Source organism: Haliotis rufescens, unplaced genomic scaffold (assembly GCF_023055435.1).
Source record: "Haliotis rufescens isolate VD_foot unplaced genomic scaffold, xgHalRufe1.0.p SCAF_1, whole genome shotgun sequence".
Taxonomy (NCBI): domain Eukaryota; kingdom Metazoa; phylum Mollusca; class Gastropoda; order Lepetellida; family Haliotidae; genus Haliotis; species Haliotis rufescens.
The window spans coordinates 68,832,093-68,854,878 of NW_025963779.1; the positions used below are offsets into that span (position 1 = coordinate 68,832,093).

Consider the following 22,786-nt stretch of genomic DNA (forward strand, 5'->3'; position numbering starts at 1 on the left):
ACTACCTTGGGTATACTTGACATCAATGACAAACTGTTTGCCATCACTTTGGGCTGTTCTTTCAAGACACCCGTAATATGTTCCTGAATCAAACGGTTGAAGGTTTTAACCAAATCTGCAGATGAACAGACGCCTTTCTCGATTGGAATCTTCTTGCTTTCGTAATGGACGACACCATACTGTGGTTGGGGTATAGCCCTCTCAGGGCTTTCATACACAAGGGTGTATTTTCAGTTTGATGTTCAGCGTCAACCAGTCAAAGGGTGGGGCGACGTTGTACCATGTCATCGAGAAGTGAATTTCGCTGACGCCCACCCCCCACTGTTGGCGGTCCAGATGCAGAGGATAAGGCAACTTGATTTCATATGCATTGACGGTGTTGTTTGGATAGATGTCCATGGAGGCATCGCCCCCTCGGGAAACCGGACGTGACGTAGAACCGACTTCTTATTGACGTCATCGACCCGGAAGAGTCGCCATCTTGGAGGCGCACGCCTTCCGGAACCGGAAATACCGCCATCTTGGAGGCGCACGCAACCGGAAGTAGTCCGTACCAGACGACTGTACCCAACTACTGGCATTGTACTGAATGCACGTCAAGTGGTTTATGATAGTGAATTAGTAAATTAAACTATAGCCCGTGCTGATCTCCTTTACACAGAAACCAGCGCCACATTGCTCTTGATAATATGTGTGTGAGTGAGTAAGATTTACTTTTAGCAATATTCCAGCAGTATCACGGCGGGGGACGCCAGAAATGGGCTTCACACATTTGTTCATGTGGGGAATCCAACCCGGGTCTCCGGCGTGAAGAGCCAACGCTTTAACTATTTGGCTACCCAACCGCCCCTGACGCTAGTAAGAAACGACGAACAGGTTAGGTGAAACCGGGTTTAACGTCGCGAGTATTGCACTAATAAAGCAACGTGCATCCACGTGTGTGTGTGTGTGTGTGTGTGTGTGTGTGTGTGTGTGTGTGTGTGTGGCTGCTTGTATTAGTCCGGACAAATGCCGATTTTATGGTCCACGTCCACTAGGATACCATGTCGTAGTTTAACATGAATACCCCACTCAGACACAGTATACTCCCTAAACGACCAGTCCTTGTTTTGCCCCTTAATGCAGAGCGCCTGACAGGGTAACAACAAGCACCCTCTTTTAACGTCTTTTGGTATGATGCGGCTGGGGGTCGAACCCCAGACCTTCCGCTCTCCGGGCAGACGCTCTACCACTAGACCACAGAGGCGGTCGCGACGAACAGAATCGGATGGACAGGCTCTGTGACTTCGTAGATTGCGTGTTTGTTGTTTAACGCCGCGTTTAGCAATATACCAGCTATGTACGTGACAGCGGCCTGTGAATAATCGAGTCTGGGGCAGACAATCCAGTTATCGATATTAGGGCCTTGTCTGCTTATAGACACAATAAGCACGTGCCTACACTTACATTTTCCCGAAGAAATATAATAAAAACTTTTTTTGTGGCTGAATACCAGTGTACTCATGAGCAGACTTCATGCAATCCACTTCTTGCCTGCAGCATGGCCGCCAGATCTATTGATTCCGACTTCAAAAAATCTTCTCATAAATCATAAGAAGACAGTCTTCTACCTCAGGATGTAACTGATCCTCACTCAAGTTGGGCGTTCAAAACGGCGTTAAACCTAACTGACCCACTCACTGTCCTGCAGTGGACCAAGAGCGCAGCGCACCAACATGCTCTGATGCAGGTTTGTTTGTTTGTTGTTTAACGCCGCACTCAGCAATATTCCAGCTATATGACGGCGGTCTGTAAATAATCAAGTATGGACTTGATTGACAACATGAGCATCAATCCACGAAATTGGATCGATTACATGCATCAACCAAGTCATCGAGCCTGACCACCCGATCCCGTTAGTCGCCTCTTACGACAAGCATAGATGCCTTTTACGGCAAGCGTGGGTTGCTGAAGACCTATTCTACCCCGGATCTTTACAGGCCTTCTGATGCAGGTGTTCAAACAAAGTTGAAGAAAGACCTCCTACAAAAGGAAATAATTGCCCACAACAATAAATATACAATGAAAAATGAATTGTACAGCCTGTTTGTTTGGTCATTTTAGTTACACAATGTGCCAATAAAGAGCAGTACGATATTCAATATATTTATAATTTAATAAATATGCGGTATTCATGATGGTGCCTACTCATATGTTAAGTCTTAACTCCGCCCCTGAATATTATCAGCAAAGATCAACGCCACCGTCGGGGCACCAAGACATGCCATGAACCAAGTCACCGAGCTTGACCATCCGATCCTTTGGACACCTCTTACGAGCAGCATAGGTTGCAGGGGCCAATTCCCACGGGGACGTGTGATCGTACTCACATAGCGGGGACCGTTGCTCATGTTTTCAATCACTAGAACACCTGGTTTATTTACAGGCCGCCGTCACAGGTTGACTCACATTTGGCCAGATCCCACACAGAATCAGACTCGATGTGCACGCATAGAGCATTTTCCCTGGGATGTATAGAACCTTTTTACAGTCACATTATCATCTCATCCTACCGGGTACCTAGCCACTGTTGAGAGAATAGTGGCAAAATTCGAACATGGGGATTTTTGTGAAACAAATGTTTTCTTATAATAGCATTTCAAGTAACTTGTATCTTCCAGATCTAGTACAGCATTTTCGAATTTCACACCACACCATGGGCATGGGCGGATACAGAGTTTCTCGAAAGGACGGGTGCATTTTGTGACTATATTGTGTGCGTAATATACCATGCTTGTCGTAAAAGGCGACTAACGGGATCGGGCTGTCAGGCTCGTTGACTTGGTTGATGCATGTCATCGATCTGAATTGCGTGGATCGATGCTCATGATATCAATCACTGGATTGCCTGGTCCAGACTCGATTATTTACAGACCGCGGTCATTTAGCTGGAATATTGCGGAGTGCGGCGTAAAGCAACAAACCAACCATCTAATTGAATGCATCGATGCTTATGATATTAATCACTGGATTGTCTGGCCTGGACTCGATTATTTACACACCGCCGTCATATAGCTGGAATATAGCTGAGTGCGGCGTTCAACAACAAACAAACAAACAACTACTTTTGCCAAATCAAATGGCTTAATTATTGTTGCAATATGTTTGCACTAAAACAAGTACCAAAATGACAATAGCCGTACGTGTCATATATCATGCAGGGTCATATATTATGTTGACACGTAACAGGATAAGTGTTTGAGCATGTGCCACATGTCCGACACAATCCCTACTCGTGCAGACGTAAGTGCGACTCGTTAATTGACCCTTGCAACGTGACTGCACGAAGTGCATGCTGACAACGGTTGATTGTGAAAACAGCTGCACTGCCTGCAGGTGGAGAGCAATCCTCACTTCTGAGCCATGATAACTCGAAACTGGGGCATATATTTTTAGTGATTGATATTTATTTCCACGAAAACGGTTTAGTGATTTGGGATTAAAAAATGAAACACTGACTGTTTTCTTAATCCAGCATAACAGAGTGATGACTATAACTTCGGTGGATCGAGGTTTATTTGCACACATTCACAGACACACACAGAGACACGCACGCACGCACGCACGCACGCACGCACACACCATTCTCTCACCTGTGTCTGATTCAAAATGCGTGTCCGGACTATTTATACGCCTGTATAACACTTATAATTTTATTGTACGCGAGATGTCGACAACTGTAATGAAAGGGAGGTAACTCCGCTTTTCGTACCTAAAAAATATGCATCGGTGTCAGAACGTTTGTCAATGGGTAACGCGTATTTCTCTTTCGTACTTTTTGTATTTAATATGTCATCTTTGTTTTGCTGATCACTTGAATTCCGTCATACATGTTCAAAATGTAGAAATAAATTCCTGACGAATAAACATTTGATGGTATCAAAAACTTGCAACAGTTGGCAATAGTTATCCAAATGTGATAAATCAATGTTTTGATTGTTCGCTGTTTAACAGCGACCTCAGCAATGCTAACTGTTTGTCTTCGGCGTGTAAATAACAGAGTCTGGATCAGACAATACACCCAGTCATTGATATTGTGAGCAACGATCCGCACCGCCGTCGAGATACCAAGACACGCTTTCAACATTGCCTGACTATCAGATCCATTTTGTCGATGCGTGTTTGGAGATCGTCTGGTTATAGGCTGTTGAGTCAGGTACAAAAATCTTTGCCTCCAGCTTGACAGTACGGTGTAGGAATATACATCGAAACGTCGCTGTTTTTGATAATCCAGATTACATCACCCTACCTTGATAACGATGTAAGAATAAACATCGAAACGTCGCTGTTTTTGATAATCCAGATTACATCACCCTACCTTAATAACGATGTAAGAATATACATCGAAACGTCGCTGTTTTTGATAATCCAGATTACATCACCCTACCTTGATAACGATGTAAGAATATACATCGAAACGTCGCTGTTTTTGATAATCCAGATTGCATCACCCTACCTTGATAACGACGTAAGAATATACATCGGAACGTCGCTGTTTTTGATAATCCAGATTACATCACCCTAGCTTGATAACGATGTAAGAATATACATCGAAACGTCGCTGTTTTTGATAATCCAGATTACATCACCCTACCTTGATAACGATGTAAGAATATACATCGAAACGTCGCTGTTTTTGATAATCCAGATTACATCACCCTACCTTGATAACGATGTAAGAATATACATCGAAACGTCGCTGTTTTTGATAATCCAGATTACATCACCCTACCTTGATAACGATGTAAGAATATACATCGAAACGTCGCTGTTTTTGATAATCCAGATTACATCACCCTAGCTTGATAACGGTGTAAGAATATACATCGAAACGTCGCTGTTTTTGATAATCCAGATTACATCACCCTAGCTTGATAACGGTGTAAGAATATACATCGAAACGTCGCTGTTTTTAATAATCTAGATTACGTCACCCTAGCTTGATAACGGTGTAAGAATCTACATCGAAACGTCGCTGTTTTTGATAATCCAGATTACATCACCCTAGCTTGATAACGGTGTAAGAATATACATCGAAACGTCGCTTTTTTTGATAATCCAGATAACATCACCCTAGCTTGATAACGGTGTAAGAATATACATCGAAACGTCGCTGTTTTTAATAATCTAGATTACGTCACCCTAGCTTGATAACGATGTAAGAATCTACATCGAAACGTCGCTGTTTTTGATAATCCAGATTACATCACCCTACCTTGATAACGGTGTAAGAATATACATCGAAACGTCGCTTTTTTTGATAATCCAGATAACATCACCCTAGCTTGATAACGGTGTAAGAATATACATCGAAACGTCGCTATATGCAATACACCAGAGGTTGTTATCCATCACGCTGTGCGTGTTTAAGGTCATTCTTAAAATAATCGATGTTTAAGACGTAATTTCACTCACTGGAGTAATTTTAGAAACTATATATATAAATAAAATGCTAGTGAACTGGTCATTTATCACATAGTGCCAATGGTTTGAAGCCATTTTGTGTAGATCTACACACACGCGCGCATCGAGAAACACCTGTCGAAACGTATTGGGAATGTAAGACAAAAGTGAACGTTTTCATCAAGAAGACACTGCATCAGTGCGTGAAGCTTTTAGTTTTTTATAAGATGACTGCATTTACATTTTTGTTGGAATGTGATTCCAATTTTATCTGGTGGATGACATTATATCCATTATATGATAAATGTCTATTTATCTTTGTAATGACCAATATGCACGTGTGTTGGTAGTGTATATTAACTATTACTCGCTATGATTTTTCACCTTCGTAGCTGCGGTTATGACAAAATCAAAATCCATTAAAAGGAGGAACACAGAGATACGGCTACTGCAGCTACCCTAACAACAGCACACAGCAATGCTTTATTCAGTTAGCATTAGATAATCACTATAGACATAGGCGGGCCCCTCCCCCACCCCCAACCCCTGAAACATTAATTTATTTATTTCGAGAAGTTTCGGGGAAAAGGATTTCGTTAACCCTGATACCTTAACTATTGGGCAGTTTGACACGACTTCGGGTCTAGTGCCAATTTCTATCGCTGCATAACCATGCATGCTTTCAAAAACAACATAACCGTTTGGTTCTATATACGTCTTTGGTTAAATCTAATATTTTAAGAGTTAACCAGGCTCTGAACAACCGGACCGAGCTGGAAAATTCCCAGGTTGGACTACGGACACTTTATACTTCATATATATATATATGTATGTATATATATTTAGGGTCCATGGTGAAACCAAGGCCAAGCAAACAAAATCAAAGAATTTTTATTTTTTTCACTGATGAGTTGATAACATAAGCGGTAATGTGTGAATCGTCCGGATTTTAACATACCGGAAGTCATAGCTGTAGTTTAGGTCGTCTGCTTGATACTTCGGAAATGTATGTCGGCAATGTTTTGAAAAAGTATGTTTAGTTTTGGGAGACTTCATGTATGGGAGTGTACATTAGATTTGGTCAGGGCTGATGTCTCTTCACCAATGGAAGTGAACGGCATACCATATTGATGGGGACAATCCTAAACACGGTGAGAAACAATCAGCGTTTAATTTTTCACAAGATGACAAACTTTAGCCAGTTATTCTGTTGAATTATGCCATCCTCAGCTAAAATATGTTTCACCGATTTCATGTGTACCTAAATTGTCGGATGGTTACCGTCTATTAACATATCTGATATCTGTAAACAAAGGATGCAGGAGAAAATGGCCTTTTGTTGAAATGTTCCCAGACAGAAATGGCCTCATATATATATAGCCTGCAACCTCGGGGTATCGCGGTACTTGTCATGTACGCTGAACGGAACAAAATGCACTCACTAACCTTTATGTTTATTCGTGTTCTCTGTATCAGATATCATTCATGTTATCAAACAATGGATATTTTACTGATAAAAGTTCATTATTTACATTAGTAGCTCCGAGTAAAAGCCGGGCATCGCGCTCTGTTTGACAAGGGAGAGAACTCCATCGTATCGCGGTACAGAGAAAAGTTGTGTATGGAGGTCCGAATTGGACGAAAAGAGGACATAATTCTACCAACCACTTGGTATGATCATGCCAGACATTAGTGATTTGTCCAGACAAGTGCAAAGACAGCACAAGTAAAATTCCAAATGTGTTATCAGCAATAGGTATTCAATGCATATTTATCGAAAAGTAAGAGAAAAATATGTTTATAAGTCAACATCAAAATATCAGAAATGATATTTTAAGATTGTTTAAAAAAAATTGGATGACAATAATTTGTCACAAAATGGAAAAATGTTAAAACTTAAAAGTCAACAATAAATTTATAAAAAACACTCCTAGTATGCCCAAAGTATGTATTTATCTTTTGGTTACTAGTGAAGAACGTATTTCTAAGTTTGGCATTATGGCCCTTATGATTTCCCAATAGATTCTGGGCACAGAGCGGGAAAAAATCAGCGGACTACGTAACTTCCGTTACCTCATTAGTCGCAATGAATATGCAGATGATCTAGTTCAGGTCGATAGAGAAAGTTTACTTTTGGAACTGCGGGTAATATCGTTGGACACTGATAGATGGGGGTAAGGCAATATTACAAAAGATGCCAGAAATATGTATCAACGCATTAATAACTCCTAACTTACAGCAGACGGAACATTCCGAGGAAATTGAAATTGTTTCTGAAGTGAGCACTTCCTGGTTACTGATTAGCATTAATAGACAGCTGCTAAGAGGCGTGTCCTGCGTGAATTACCGGAAATCACAAATGCCGCGATACGATGAATGCCGCGGTACCATGGGGTCCGAGTATAAGGCCTAATTGCAGTGGAAACACATTTAGGAGAAACAAATCTGTAGTGATTTAGTTTATATGTTGTTAAGGCATTGCACTGATCCAGTGTCACATGTTATTTGCAGATGGTCTCTATCTCCAAAGAGATCTTCTTATTGTTTGAGACCATGGGTGCCCCCCACACTCATTGGGAGTGTTATATATCCACTGACAGAGCATGTACCAGTAGCCTATCAGTTTCCTCAGTTCGAGTCACAAGGTAAAGCCTGAGGATTTTCTCCACACCATCTTTTTACACGTTTTGCAATGAACAGTCATTTTGATTTTACAATAGGTCAGGCTGGGGGCAGGTATTCGTACCCGGATCAGATATTATCCTCTTTACTCCTCAATTTTTCCAGAAGTTTTCATAAATTATTTGTAAAGGAAACATGCAATAGACTCCGACCCAACTGGGCAACACATGTTAAATGTATTTGGAAAAAGTGTGGTTCCCACAAAGGTGGGAGATGAAGTAGCATTTGTAAATGTATTCAAACATAGGCTGAATGATTGTTTTTTACAAGATTGGCAATGTATAGCCTGCAACCTTGGGGTTTCGCCGTACTTGTCATGTACGTTAAACGGAACAAAATGCACTCACTAACCTTTATGATTATTCGTGTTCTCTATATCAGATGTAATTTATTTTATCTAACTAGATCTATGCATATTTTACCGATAAAAGTTCATCATTTACATTAGTCACGCCGAGTAAAAGCAGGGCCTCTCGCTCAGTTTGACAAGGGAGAGAACTCCATCGTATCGTGGTACAGGGAAAAATTGTGTATGGAAGTCCGAATTGGACAAAAACAGGACATCATTCTACCAACCACAAAGTATGATGATGCCAGACTTCAATGATTTGTCCAGTCAAGTACAAAGACAGCACAAGTAGAATTCCGAATATGTTACCAGTAATAGGTATTCAATGCAAACTTACCAAAAAGTAAGAAAAAAAATATTTTGAAAAATCAACCACAACATATCAGAAATGATATTTTAAGATTTTGGTTTAAAAAAAATGTATGACAATAATTTGTCAAAAAAAATTGAAAAAATGTTAAAAGTTAATACAATGTATATAGTTGTAAAGTTCAAATGGTTTTTAATATGGATTCAGTGCCCTACTTGTAGCATATGCCAGTCACACATTTTGCATAAAAAATTAAGTGTTGTTGACATTGTCACATAGCACAGCAGTACGCCACCGGTGAAACATTATTGTTATGGAATCTGTTTTGTTGGATAATCAAGACTGTTTATTCTCTGGCATTGAAGTTTTATCTTTTCTGGAAAAAATGGACAATATCAATTGTTTTCTATAGCCATGGTGGAAATTAATCTCTTTTGACTGAAACATAAATATTGTGTGCCCATAAATCATATTTATATTCACACAATAGATGTAGTTGACATGCCTTAGTAACCAGCATGGTGACTTAATAAAGCAACAAATAAACATTACATGATCATGTATGGTAACTTTGAAGGGCATTTTCCTTTTATCATCAACCTTAGTATCATGTGTGAAGCTAACCATGCTAAATAGGTAACGTTGATGGGACAACATGTGTATCATGGTACTGCTGATTAAAGAAATCACAAAATTATATTGTTTTTATACATGGCATATGTATTAAATAATACCTCAAACACTTGCCAGGCTGCAGTAAGATTTTGCAAATAGTTTTCTCCTTTTCCTCATCACTGAAGTGAATTAACACTGTCTCTCGGTTGATTGTACTATTTTTATACAGTACTTCTAGGTGTCTATGCCGAGTCAGCCTCATTTTGAAGGTATGCATAAATATTGAGAGGCCCAAATGCGATCATGTTGCACACAAAATTCTGATCCAAATTTAATCAAGATGAACACTGTAGCCAAAGCCATATTGAATATATACTCACATGCAAAAGAAAGGCAAGTGGTTTTAAGCAAATAAGTAACAAACACGGCACCATAAATTGATACGACTTTTAGCATGTAGTGAAGCCTGATGATGTTATCAATATTTTTGGTTGCATTTTGGAAGCCCCGAGTAAAAACGCAACATCGCAACATCACTAAAACACACCATTTAAATGAATATGTGGGTAACATGCACCCATTTCTTGTGAAATCGAAAATGCACGAACTGTCAGGAACTGTAGTGGGTATAAAACTGTGGCCGATTCTTTGACCTACCACTCCTTGGTCAAGCAAACGCCTAACTCAAATTCAGAGAAACCAGGCTATCGGACATTTGGAAGCTGGAGAGTCTGTTCAAGATGTTGCCCGTCATTTCAACGTTAACATAACCACAATTTACCGTCTCCTGCATCGATACAATGCTACACAGACCACAGATGACCTTCCTCAAGCGGGCGTGCTAGGGTCACCACACCTCGACAAGATCGGCTGATTACCCGTCAACACCAGCGACATCCGTTCCTAACTGCAAGTGAAAGTGCTCGACAGACCATAGGAACATATAATCGACACATTAGCTGGGACACTGTGAAACCGACGTCTCCATTCCAACAACCTCAGATGTCGCCGACCAGCACGTCGTCCTGTTCTCCAACCATGGCATTGACAAGCATGACTTCAGTGGGCACAGGGTCATCACAATTGGCGTCATCGTGAGTGGAGGCGTGTCATCTTCCGTGATGAAAGTCGCTTTTGTGTCTCCCATGCAGACAGAAGAGTCAGAATTTGGCAGCGTCAAGGTGATTCGTTGACAGAAACATTGTGGAAAGGGATCCATGGGGTGGACCTAGCGTCATGATAGGGCAGGGATTGGATTTAATGCGATACTTGGACCCATTTGCTTTCTGAATGTTGGTCCAGGTCGGGGACACGGCGACACTGCTCAGCGGTATATCGACCAAGTGATCAGACCCCACGTTGTTCCATTTTTTGCACAACATCAACAACACATTTTCCAGCAGGACAACGCTCGTCCCCATGTTGCCAGAGCTACCATGGCCTTTCTGCAACAATACAACATCCGTGTTCTACCGTGGCCAGCCCTCAGCCCTGATCTGAACCCCATCGAACACTTATGGGATGAGGTTCAAAGGCGTCTGCACAATGTGTGCCCAGTCCCTACAACTGCCGATGAACTACGCACAGCTGCTCTGGATGTGTGCAGGAGGATCCCTAGGGCCTTCACAAATCGTCTGATCCACTCAATGTACAGGATATGTGCGGCACTGATCAATGCTAATGGTGGTCACACCAGGTATTGACTGACATTTTGGGTATTGACCCGAAACTGTGTAAGCCCTTAACATTTGAAAAAAACAATTATGTCATCTTCCTTTTAATCCATTAAACTGTCTTCAGTCAAATTCTTGTCAATCTTGCCCTAGTAGTATTTCTTGTCTTTACTGTTGAAAATAAATAACATATATACTGCATACTCGACTTGCGTTTCTTTTGCGTGTGAGTATATGTAAAATTTTCACTTGCTCCTGTTGCACCCAATGATATTTTCAATACATTTCCTTGACCACCTCCGTGGTTTAGTGGATAGAGTGTCTGCCCAGAGAGCAGAAGGTTGTGGGTTCGATCCTTGGCTGTGCTTACCAAAAGATGGTATTAGATGGTACTTGTTGTCAACCTGTCTGTCGTTCTTCATTAAGGGGATAAAACAAGGACTGGTCTACTCGGAATCAGTGTACTGTGTCTTAGTGGGGTATTCATGTTATACTGAGGCATGGTAATTCAGTGACAGTGGGCAAGCACAATAAAACCAGCGCAAATAGCAGCCATATTGAAAATGTCTTTTGGGCCATTTGTTTCCATTTACTCATGTCTATATAATTTGATGAGTATTAAACACAGTAAATATGTGATATACAGGGCTTGAAAAATCCACTTGTACGCTCGTATTGATGAGTGGCATCATGTGCAGGGCGAGAAAGAAGTGAAGAAACACTCATCCTACAGGGCGAGTACATATATTTCAATCCTATCAATTCATCACAAATTGTTTTAAATATAATATACAGGTTAACTTTGAACCTAAAATATGTTTACATTTCTGAGTAGTGATACTAACTAAATACATGTCACATTTATCATAAATAGATTTATGAATTATTTGATTACCAAAAAGAATTTATTTAAAAAAAACCACCAGCATGACTGTAAAAAAAGAAAACAAAATGTTCATGGTTGGGTGACCTTGAATTTGTAGAGAAGAATGTAGATGACAGTGATTGTGAATTATTGTGTACTGTCTGTCATGAATATGCTCAAGAGACTTCAAAGGTTAATTACAGAAAATGGTAATAATAACTGAGATCATAAAATGGTATAAAATTGAATAGGGCAAATGAAAATATTGCAGGACAAATACAAAATAATATCTACTTGCCCTGAAGGACAAGTTGGTTTTAAGACATTTTTCTAGCCCTGTATAAATGTAAATTACTTAATTGTCCAATGATCAATGATAGGGTTATATTAATAGCAACATTAGGAAGATTCAGACGGAAGAAACTGGAATATTTGGAGTTTTTTGTATGGAAATGTGCAATAAGTTTTCTCATTTGTTATTAGTGGTGTCACAATGTTGACTTTTTTGTCTGTCTTTATTAATTATTTGCACAGTATTGTTGGAATATTATATTTTGAAATAAACACTGTTGTAGACATTAATTTAATAAAAACACATAAAACCGAACTTGGGTGCCACCTGTAGCACAAAATAATTCTGTTTGAGTTCAAGGTATCATTTGATTCTTTAGACAGTTACAACTCCCAACAATACATGTGTGACCCCCTTTTGACAGGGAAGTGGTCATGATTACCCCAACATTGTCCTCCAGGAACCTCTATGCGTAAACCTCAATCACTTCCTTACTCTACTTACTCTTCCAAACGTTTATTTTTTTCAGACTGATTGATGATCTGGATTGGCCCTGTATATACCAGCTGGTCTGATCTAGTCCTTCCAGTAGAATCTTACTATAACATAGTAAAACATATATACCATGGCATCAGATGCAGTGCTGGATCTATCAGATGCTGCTGATGACAAAGAGGCCAATACAGAAAAAGAGATCTCTATCAACCCTGACCTTGACGATCCCACTCCAGAGAACAGCAAGAGTGAGCCACTTAGAATAAAAAGAGAAATTTAGGACACACACTGGAGAGAAGCCTTACAAGTGTGGAATTTGTGGTAAGCGATTTACAACTTCAACGGGACTTCGATACCATGAAAGAACATTCAGTGGAGGGAACTGTAGCATCAGAGTTGGAGGAAAGAGTCCAGAAGAAGGAAACAGATTGAAGAACTGGGATGGCGATACATTGATTGATGTTCACCCATCAGCAGGGTACATGAATCTGCTGATTAACTCTGACAGTACATCCCCTCAAGATGAGGAAGACTCCACAGCCAAATCTCTAGGGAAACAGATAACTCTATCTTGCAATGAGGAAAAAGAATGCATGATTTGTGGAAAGAAATTTCAGTACATGTACACTCTAGAGAGTCATTTGAGAGCTCATAGTGCTGAAGATATTGATCATTCCCTAAATATGTTCCAGTGTTACGCTGATGAGGGCAGTTTGAAGAAGTCATATGCTTGTAATAAGTGTAGATATGAATGCTGCACTTCAGAGGAGTTGAGCACTCACATGCTATCACATTCTGTAGAGAAACCTCATTTCTGCAAATACTGTGGGAAGTGTTTTGGAAAAGCATGCTATTTACAGGCTCATGTCCGCATACATAATGGTGAGAAGCCATTTAAATGTGAAGAGTGTGGTAAATGTTTCTCAACCTCTACTGGATTCCAACATCATAATAAATCTCATCTCAAGGATTCAGCGTCACTTGCTTCCAAAGAGAAGGAGAAGCTAAGTGAATCTTTTGAACCTGGTTTTCTGAAGATTGTCAGCGTGACCTCCTTAGCTGATGGCTCTTCTGACATTGACCCATCCATATTTGAGGCTGCTAATGATGTAGGTCTTTCTGAAAATTCAACAGAAACAACTGAAAAATTAGAGAATAATTCACAGGAAAATAATTCAGTTCCATTGATATTAAGAGCTGATGATATAACTGAAGCTGAAAAACAAAACAGCAGCAATGTTATTCTGGGATGTGAAGTCACAGCTTCGAATGGGCTTAAGTACCTCCTGACTAATGTACAGAAGCCAGAAAAGGCAGAGAAGGATCCAGTTCAGGTAGAAAGTGAAGAAAAGATTGTTCAGGTGACCGTGGTAAAAAAACATGAAAAGGGTAGGTTGTCTTTGGAGCCTTGTTACTCTATTGTAACATTGTTTAAGGTAAAAACTGTACCAGGTGACCCATATGCGAAGCAGATTCAAACAGATGCAGAGCAGCATTATGAACAGTCAGAGAGTGCTGTCATGCATGCTGAGACTGCTGAATGGATGAAGAAGAATATCAGTTCTGGACAATTTCTGGAAAATGTTGCATTAAGGGCAGACAATGAGATCTGTGAGGCCTTGGGAGGTGAGATGAAAAGCTCTACCATTGAAGAGGAACTTTATCCCAAAGAGGCTCCATTTGAGTGTATAGATTGTGGCCAGGGTTTCATGTATGAAGCCGACTTAAAATCACACGCTCAGACACACACTGGTAAAAAACGTTATAAATGCGAAATCTGTGGTAGTAGGTTCACGACATCAACTGGGCTGAGATACCATGTAAGAAAAAGAATAACAGAAAATTTCTACCCTTTCTGTGACAAGACCCCTTCCCAAAATTCTCATATCATGACATATCCTTCCATGCAGTCCAAAATCTGTGTGGACATTGTCACAGAGTGGAAGCGGCAAGAGGACATTGTCATGGAGGGGAATAGCCGTGAGGATGTTGCCGTGGAGGGGAAGAGCCGTGTAGATATTGCCTTGAAGATGAAAAGCCGAGAGGATGTTGCCATGGAGGTGGAGAGCCGAGAAGATGTTGTCATGGAGGGGAATAGCCGAGAATACATTGCCAATGAGGGGAATAGACAAGAGGATATTGCCATGGTGGAAAACCTCCAAAAGAATATTGCCAAGGAAGGGGACAGACGAGAGGATATTACCATGGACAGGAAGAGCAGACAGGATATTGCCATGATTTTGAGTAAGCCAAGGATATCAGATAATTACTACTGCTTGAACTCCAAACAGGTTCTTGTCTTTCCCAAGGCACCTGCGATGAAGCATGTAGATCTGCGAAAAACATTGACAAAAACCTACAGGAAGCTTGACACATCAGTGCTGCCCGATGTAGCCAAACATGTTCTCTATGCAGGGAAGAAACAGATGACTGACAAATCTAAACAGAAAGATGATATTCAGCCAGAAGCTGTGACTGCTGCACTCTGTCCAAAACTTTTGTCGCATCAGATGATTCCAAAGAAGCACAGGCCTTATAAATGTAAGGTCTGTAACAGACGTTTCGTTAATTCTGATTCCCATCGCTACCACATGAAGATCCACATGGATCAGCTGCACTGGTGTGATATTTGTGACAAATGGTACAAGTTAGCATCAGATCTCAACAGACACAAACTGGCTCTGCATCCAATACCTTCCGACAAAGAGCCATCTTATAAACCGTTGGTTTCCTATTCTTGTGTTGTCTGCCAGTTGCAATGGAAGTCCAAAGAATTGCTGCATGAACATATGAAAACCCATCAGTGCCATAGGAAAACCCATCAATACCATAGGAAAACCCATCAATGCTCCAAGTGCAACAAAGCTTTTTCCAATGAACGCCTTTATCAGATTCACAGTGGGATCTGTACAGGAGCAGAAGTGGACAATATGGGAGAGAAACCAGATGTCACAGTCACCTTTGAAGGTTTTGAGATTTCATGCAGTCCACCAGGCTCTGTTATTGAGGATGAGGAACAAAACACTGAAGTAGAAAATGAAGTAGATGCTCAAGAGATGGAAGATTTGGATGAATCAGATGATGTGGCAGGTGATGGGTTTGAGGATGCAGGCAGTGATACTGAGACTGGTGATCAGCAGAATAATCTGATGAAGCGTCGGACAGATGTTGTGGCAGGTGACATGGTTGATGATGCAGGCAGTGATACTGATACTGGTGATGAGCAGGATAATCTGATGAAGTGTTGGACAGATGTTGTGGCAGGTGATGGGGTTGATGATGCAGGCAGTGATACTGATACTGGTGATGAGCAGGATAATCTGATGAAGTGTTGGACAGATGATGTGGCAGGTGACATGGTTGATGATGCAGGCAGTGATACTGATACTGGTGATGAGCAGGTTAGTCTGATGAAGTGTCGGACAGATGATGTGGCAGGTGAATGGGTTGACGATGCAGGCAGTGATACTGATACTGGTGATGAGCAGGATAAACTGGTGAAGTGTCGGACAGATGATGATGAAGGTAATGTGGCTGATGATAATGAAGATGAGTAACAATACATAGAAAATGAAGGAGTAGATGCTCAAGAGAATAAAAATGTGGATGTTGCAGGTGGTGCAGAAGTTAATACTGAGACTGATGAGCAGCAGCGTAGTCGGACTCGGAATCAGAAGTGTCAGACTCTGTCATGGGACACCCACACCTGCACGTTCTGTGGGAAGACATACATATCCTTCTCCAAAATGATACTGTATCTGCTGGAACACGATGGTAAGTGTGGAGACTTGATTGTATATCATATCTCAATTCTTTTGTGACAAATATCCTTGACCTATTCAATACAATAGCTCGGTTAGAACATTATTTGGAAGACACAAATATAGATGTCAGTCAGCCTGATCAGATGACTCTCGGGAGTGAGAGAATTTTGTGCGAAGTTGGTAGTGAGTGGGATGGTGACATCACATCTGAAATGAAACTGTAATGGTGAATGGGTCCAGGGTGTACATATTAGTGCAAATATACTGAGTCAAATTAAAAACTTCACATTTTTAAAAGTAATCCCATATATGATATACAACGGACAAATGTATCAGAGAAGGTAATTTTTAATCATTAATGTCCAAAGAAGGATTTTAATTAACGGTGGTAACCATAATTTGTTCCAAGCACCTATGGTATTCGGTAATAACATCAACAGTTTAAATCATAAGTCCCAAGCACGAGAATCTGATGGCACACAAGTTCAGTCGCGTGTATGGCCACCATGTGCGTTGACAACTGCCACACAACGCCTCCACATGGACCTTGTGATGCTTGTGAACACATGATTGGGAAGACGACGCCATTGTTGCTGCAAAATGGTGCCAAGATCTTGCAATTTCTGTGGTTGGTTCTGGAGAGTGCGCAGACTTCTGCCAAGAGCATCCCAGACGTGTTTGATGGGATTGAGGTCGGGAGACCTTGACGGCCAGTCCATGACGTTGACTCCCGCATTCTGAAGGAAATTCCTTGTCAAAATTGCTGTGTGGGGTCTGGCATTGTCGTGTTGGAAGATCAAACCTGGTCCTTGTGCTGCCATAAAAGGCGGAAGTTCTGGTGCCAGTACCTGGTCGCAGTAAGCAGCAGCGTTGAGGTTGCAACGGATGACAAGAAGCCTGGAACGTGCATTGCCACAGAAAGCACCCCACACCATAACACTTCCGCCTCAAAATCTGTCAACTTCCTGTACACAACACTGGGCGTAACTTTCATGATGCCGCCTCCACACTCATGCCCTACCATCAGCAAATTGAAGATTAAATCGGGATTCATCACTGAAGACGACTTGATTCCAATTCCTCTGAGTCCATCGTAAGTGTCGCTGTGCCCACAAATGATGTTGACGTCTGTGTAATTGAATCAGAATCTGCCCGCAGTATGGCCGTCGTGCTTGAAGGTGAGCAGTTCTCAGACGGTTTCGAACAGTTTGTGCACTCAGTCTTCCCCTAAACAGTTCATTTCTGGTTGATGTAGCCGTAAAAAATCGGTTACGGAGGTGATGTAAGACAATCTGACGATCCTCTGCATGTGAAGTCACACGTGGTCGACCTGGCCGAGGGCGATCAGCGGTGGTACCCGTTTGCTGAAGACGCATCTGTAAATCATAAACAGTCCGTCGACTACAACCCATCGTCCTTGCCACTTCAGCTACGGACGTTCCCGTCTGCAACATGCCGATGGCACGTTCACGTTGCACATTTGAAAGGCGTGGCATGACAAATGGCCATAAAGACTTTTGTTTTCTTGTGTTTTTCTTTTTTTGTTAATGACTGCTAACAAGTATGGCTGAAAACACGTGCGGTATTATGGCCACGTGACCAGTTGCACATGAAAAACCACTTTTGCCACTATAGTGCTGTGCACATGATTTTGATCGATTCACCTGCACAAAAACGGGTGTTATCTGAAGGCAATATGTGGCCGTTACTGTTTTAATACACAATAAGGGCCCACAATGGTCAAAATGTTACAATTTTAGGATTGTGAAGGTTTTAATTTGGTTCAGTATATATTCCTGTGCACCATAAAAAGTCATTACATTAAAAAGAATTGCCATGGATTTTTTCAGAATCATGCATGAAAATCACCTGTACAAATACTTTGTCATGATCATGATATACTGATGATTATCCATAATGACCCTGAAATTGCACACGCATCCCTGTCATCGCATGCATATAATGCAAAATGTAAGGAATTCATCACACAGTTGCATTGTTTTAACTGTGAAAAGCATCTTTATTGATGGCCAAACCTCGTAATTGTTGTGCCACACCTATCTGAAAAAGCTGGAATGCTTGTAGACCCAATTGCACAATACATTGTTGCTCGGAATATTGGCGTTCATCATAAGACCATACAGTCACTCAGGGCCTTGACCAACAGACTGGCTACGCCAGGAGCCACCTAAGGTCTGAACGTCCATGAGTAACGTTATGGTCACCTGTGGAATCAGTTTCAAACTGCAACTTTGACAGCATCTCTTAATTACCTCCAATTAGTGCAGGGGCTGTGAGGAATCGATTACAAGAGCATAACGTCTGACCATGACGCCCTTTCTGTATGTCCAGTTTTGCTGCCACATCATTGAACAGAATGCCTGGCATGGTCAAGACAAAATCTAAGGTTCAGGTTACAGGACTAGAGGTTAGTCCCCTTGACAGATTAGTCCAGGTTTCATCTGACAGCAGTGATGGCCATCAGCTTGTTTATCGACATCAGATGGAATGTTACGCTGATGTGTGTGTTCTTCAATGTTCTGCATTTGGTGATGAGAGCGTATTGGTGCACATCTGTCCTCACATCTTGCCTGGGACATCACATCACTTTACAGCAGGACAACACACACAATCACATTGCACGAGTGATCACAGACCTCATTCATTGGACAACCAAACATCACCATTCTTCTTTGCACTGCTGTTTCACCAGACCTGTCGCCATCGAACATGTGTGAGATGAAATGGAATATTGTTTACCCCAACTTCCAGACCAACAGGTGACTTTGCTTAAGCTGCCATAGGTCTTGGCCAAGGTAAGGAAGGGCATCCCACAAGCCTTCCTCAACCATCATGGTCATCAATTAGGTATTGTTGTCATGCTTCTGTCACTGCTCATGGTGGTCATACCTGACACTGCATGTGAACTGACAATTTACCACTTTCAGCCTGAGATCACATTCATAGAAGATATGTGTTGACAGGTGAATTCGTGTTTCATGGACATGAAGTTTATTGTTCTGTTGCAAAATTGTTCTGTTTTTTATTATTTCCCATGATAGTCAGTGATGCACAAGAACTACTACTGTATTTATCCACTAATATTTAATAATAGCATTGTGGTTTGGTACACTGGATGATACTGAAAACACTGTGCTTGGATCCAAGGGTGAGAGAAATGCGTTTTGTAATTATATAGAATGCCAGGGCTAGATTAAACACAAGAGACAGTATTTTCTGTTGGTCATGCACATGGTCATCACTCCTGGCTGGAGGCTGCCGTTTCGGTACACATTGAATTTGGAGAAGGGTCAAGGAAACGAAATTGTGCATAACAAAAGTTATACTAAGCAACAAAACAAAATAAATAGACATATGGGCTCAAAAGGCTTTCTGACAGATACTGTCATATCTAATGTATAGCCTTGATGATGTGACCAATGATATATGTATATATGGTTAATAGAGAAATTATAAGACTTACTTTTGGATTATTGCATTGAATGTAATGCTGAAAATACATTGATAAAAAAAGAACATGATAAATTTGTCTGCCAAAGGGACTTAGATTGAACACCTAAAGTAATCCCTGTCTTATATCTGTCATGATACGTGTTACAAATTGAAAAAATATGTAGTAATCTTCTCTGATTGTTTTCAGGACCGAAGATATTTCCCTGTCCACTATGCAGCTACACATGCGCTTCTTTCGAAGTCCTGGAGAAACACATGAACAAACACTCCTGAGACCAACTGTTCAACAACACTCCTAAGGACTATTCCGTCCAAGTCAGGTGCATCCTCTGTGGCAAGTTCTTCAAAAGCTACAAGGTGAAGTCCCACTACTCTGAGCATATCATTGGGGATGTGAACAAGTACAGCAAGTGTCACAAGATCCTTAACGTGTTTCCCGACTTCAGAAAGAGTCTTTGGAACATGTGAAGACATTTTCTTGCAGCTTCCCCACAAAGAAGGTCACCACCATGACTCTTATTACTAAGCATTTGGAAAGTTATAAGCAGACTTATCAAAAGCAAACAGCTTTCACTATACGGTCAGTTAACAATTCAAAGTAAATATATGGCCATCAGAAGCCATGTTGTGTAAAGGTGTCAGGAGTTATTTCTCATTTATGATTCCTTCATGACCCTATCCATGAAATTCTTCTGGAATTGCCAATATGGAAAGACAGAAACATAATTGATTTATTTTTTGCTTGTTACTTTTCTTTGTATTGTTGAAGTAACCATGGTAACAGTTTAATTCTGAGAAAAATGTACTGGTAACTTTAGCAAAATACATGTTGTATATTTCCAAACATACAAGCTTATTGTATCTGATTTTATGATGTTAAACTATTTCACATATGGTATATGTTATACTGTTATATCAGTACAAATATGTTGTGTTTTATTTGAACTTTAAGCAACCTTTTAACCTGTGATGTTATATTTCTTGTGTGTGATATAGTTATGGATGTATGGGTTAAGTTTCTGTTTGTGAAACATTGTGTAAACATTAAAGCCATTTTAAACATTGAGAGTTATAGTTATATGCTGTCAAGAAAACATAGATACAAAGATATTTTAATGAATAAGCAAATGTGATAAGATAATACTTATTCAGTGATCAGACTACTACTGAATTATGACAAAGAGGTCATAAAGTGGACTTGAAGACACATTCACTTAGCAACACAAAATCGCAGACTGAGTGTTGTAGTCACCAGTAGATAGGATTATCTGTTGGAACACCTTGTTGAACTGTTGATGGAAAGAATCCGTTGAGAGTGCTTAGTAACGCATACCTACCTGGGATGTACACAGCAAAGAGCAGGGTATCTTCATCGAGTGGACACGCTCACAAAAGGACCAATTTTCGTTGACGGTGTGTCAGAATTTTGCAGCTTATCTGCATGTGAACTACCAATTGGATTGCTTATTTTCGTCACATGATTTTTGTCTTAATGTCAAAATTATAGCTGCAAAAGCCTGTCTTTTCACACATTTTCAAATACTCATTCTCTCCCGCCATGTTGGTTTGAAAAGATGACGTGGAATGGTGCCATTCCATGGATTGACGTTTTGAGGCTAAAGGTTTGTATTATCATGTCTGACTTCTGTTTTTTGGAGAAAAAAATTTAGACCAGTTATTTTTTCAGCTACAGTTGCAAAACCAGATTATTATTTTTATTAAAAGAGCTAAAATATACTCTTCAAAAAAGAGAAACTATACATGCATAAATTTGATGACTCCCGACCCGATCATTTTTCATAGATATTTAATTTTATTTCTTAAATAATCATTAAATTTTTATTAAAATTTCGAGTTAACATGCAGATTGCCCGAAACGTAATGTGGCATCGTGACGAAGCAATTCGCCCAAATGCAGCTGCAATGCCAGAAATGTGCAGAATGCAATTTTCTGAACTATCGTGACAATTCCCCAGTCAGCAAGGTTTAAAAGGCTAGGACAATGACTGATAACACACACATCAGAAAATCAGAAATCGAGCCGTTAAGATGTTACGTCTATCAGAAGCACAAAACAACAACGCCATCGGCCAAATGCAAGCGGGTGAAACACCGCAGCATGTGGCACAGGTGAGTGGTGTGACCAGATTGACCATCTCTAACTTGTGTTACAACACCACCAACAACGTTCGTGACATGCCAAGTTCAGGACGACCTCGCGTTATAACGCCTGGCCAAGATTGCTACATCCGGGTACGACACCTGTGGGAGCGTTTCATCATGGCGACGTTAACAGCCTCACACGTACCGGGACTGCGTGGAATATCGGATCAGACTGTTCGAAATTGTCTGAGAGCAGCCGGTATTCTAGCCAGGAGGCCCGTGCGGCGTAACATCCTGACGCCGCATCACCTCGTGAACGTCTGCAGTGGTGTCGTCAGAGTCGCATGGCATCAAGCAAGATGGAGACGTGTTCTGTTCACAGACGAGTCCCGTTTTCTGCTGAGACGTGCTGATGGACCACCGCCACATACACTTCAGGAACTGTTTGTGGCGCTAGAGCAGGAGTGGCAGAACATACCCCGGGCTGTTATTCAATCATTTACCTATACATTCCACTATTTATAATATTTATGAAAACTAACCTATGAAAAATTAACCCAGTTGCAATCCTGATGTATAGTTTCTTTTTTTAAAGAATATAAATTTGTCTAAAAAATACATTGCAACAATGTCTTTTTTGTGGCAGACAATATTTGTTTACAAACAATATGAAACATAATTATTATTTTTAATTATTTTCAGGTAAAATTTATTTTTTCAAT

General features: G+C 40.7%; 1 protein-coding gene across 2 annotated transcripts; it reads left to right on the forward strand.

The window, feature by feature from the left end:
* The first annotated feature begins 6,419 nt into the window (after window positions 1–6,419).
* Window positions 6,420–21,025, forward strand: LOC124134074 (zinc finger protein 236-like). Of its 2 annotated transcripts, XM_046498710.2 has the most exons (5): window positions 6,420–6,593; window positions 7,954–8,087; window positions 12,758–16,248; window positions 16,339–16,497; window positions 20,149–21,025. In XM_046498710.2, exons 3-5 carry the CDS (start codon window positions 13,206–13,208, stop codon window positions 20,232–20,234), a joined length of 3,288 nt encoding a protein of 1,095 aa, XP_046354666.2. In that variant the 5' UTR covers window positions 6,420–6,593; window positions 7,954–8,087; window positions 12,758–13,205; the 3' UTR covers window positions 20,235–21,025. The 2 variants fall into 2 exon arrangements, with proteins under 2 accessions (XP_046354666.2, XP_046354669.2); XM_046498713.2 differs by lacking the exon at window positions 7,954–8,087.
* The last annotated feature ends 1,761 nt before the right edge of the window (window positions 21,026–22,786 follow it).

Bases quoted from the DNA above. Each gene is read 5' to 3' on its own strand.
- LOC124134074 (XM_046498710.2), top strand. From the start codon at position 13,206: ATGAATCTGCTGATTAACTCTGACAGTACATCCCCTCAAGATGAGGAA. The intron at 16,249-16,338 runs GTAATGTGGCTG...TGGATGTTGCAG, and splicing joins TCGGACAGATGATGATGAAG to GTGGTGCAGAAGTTAATACT. The intron at 16,498-20,148 runs GTAAGTGTGGAG...GATTGTTTTCAG, and splicing joins GTATCTGCTGGAACACGATG to GACCGAAGATATTTCCCTGT.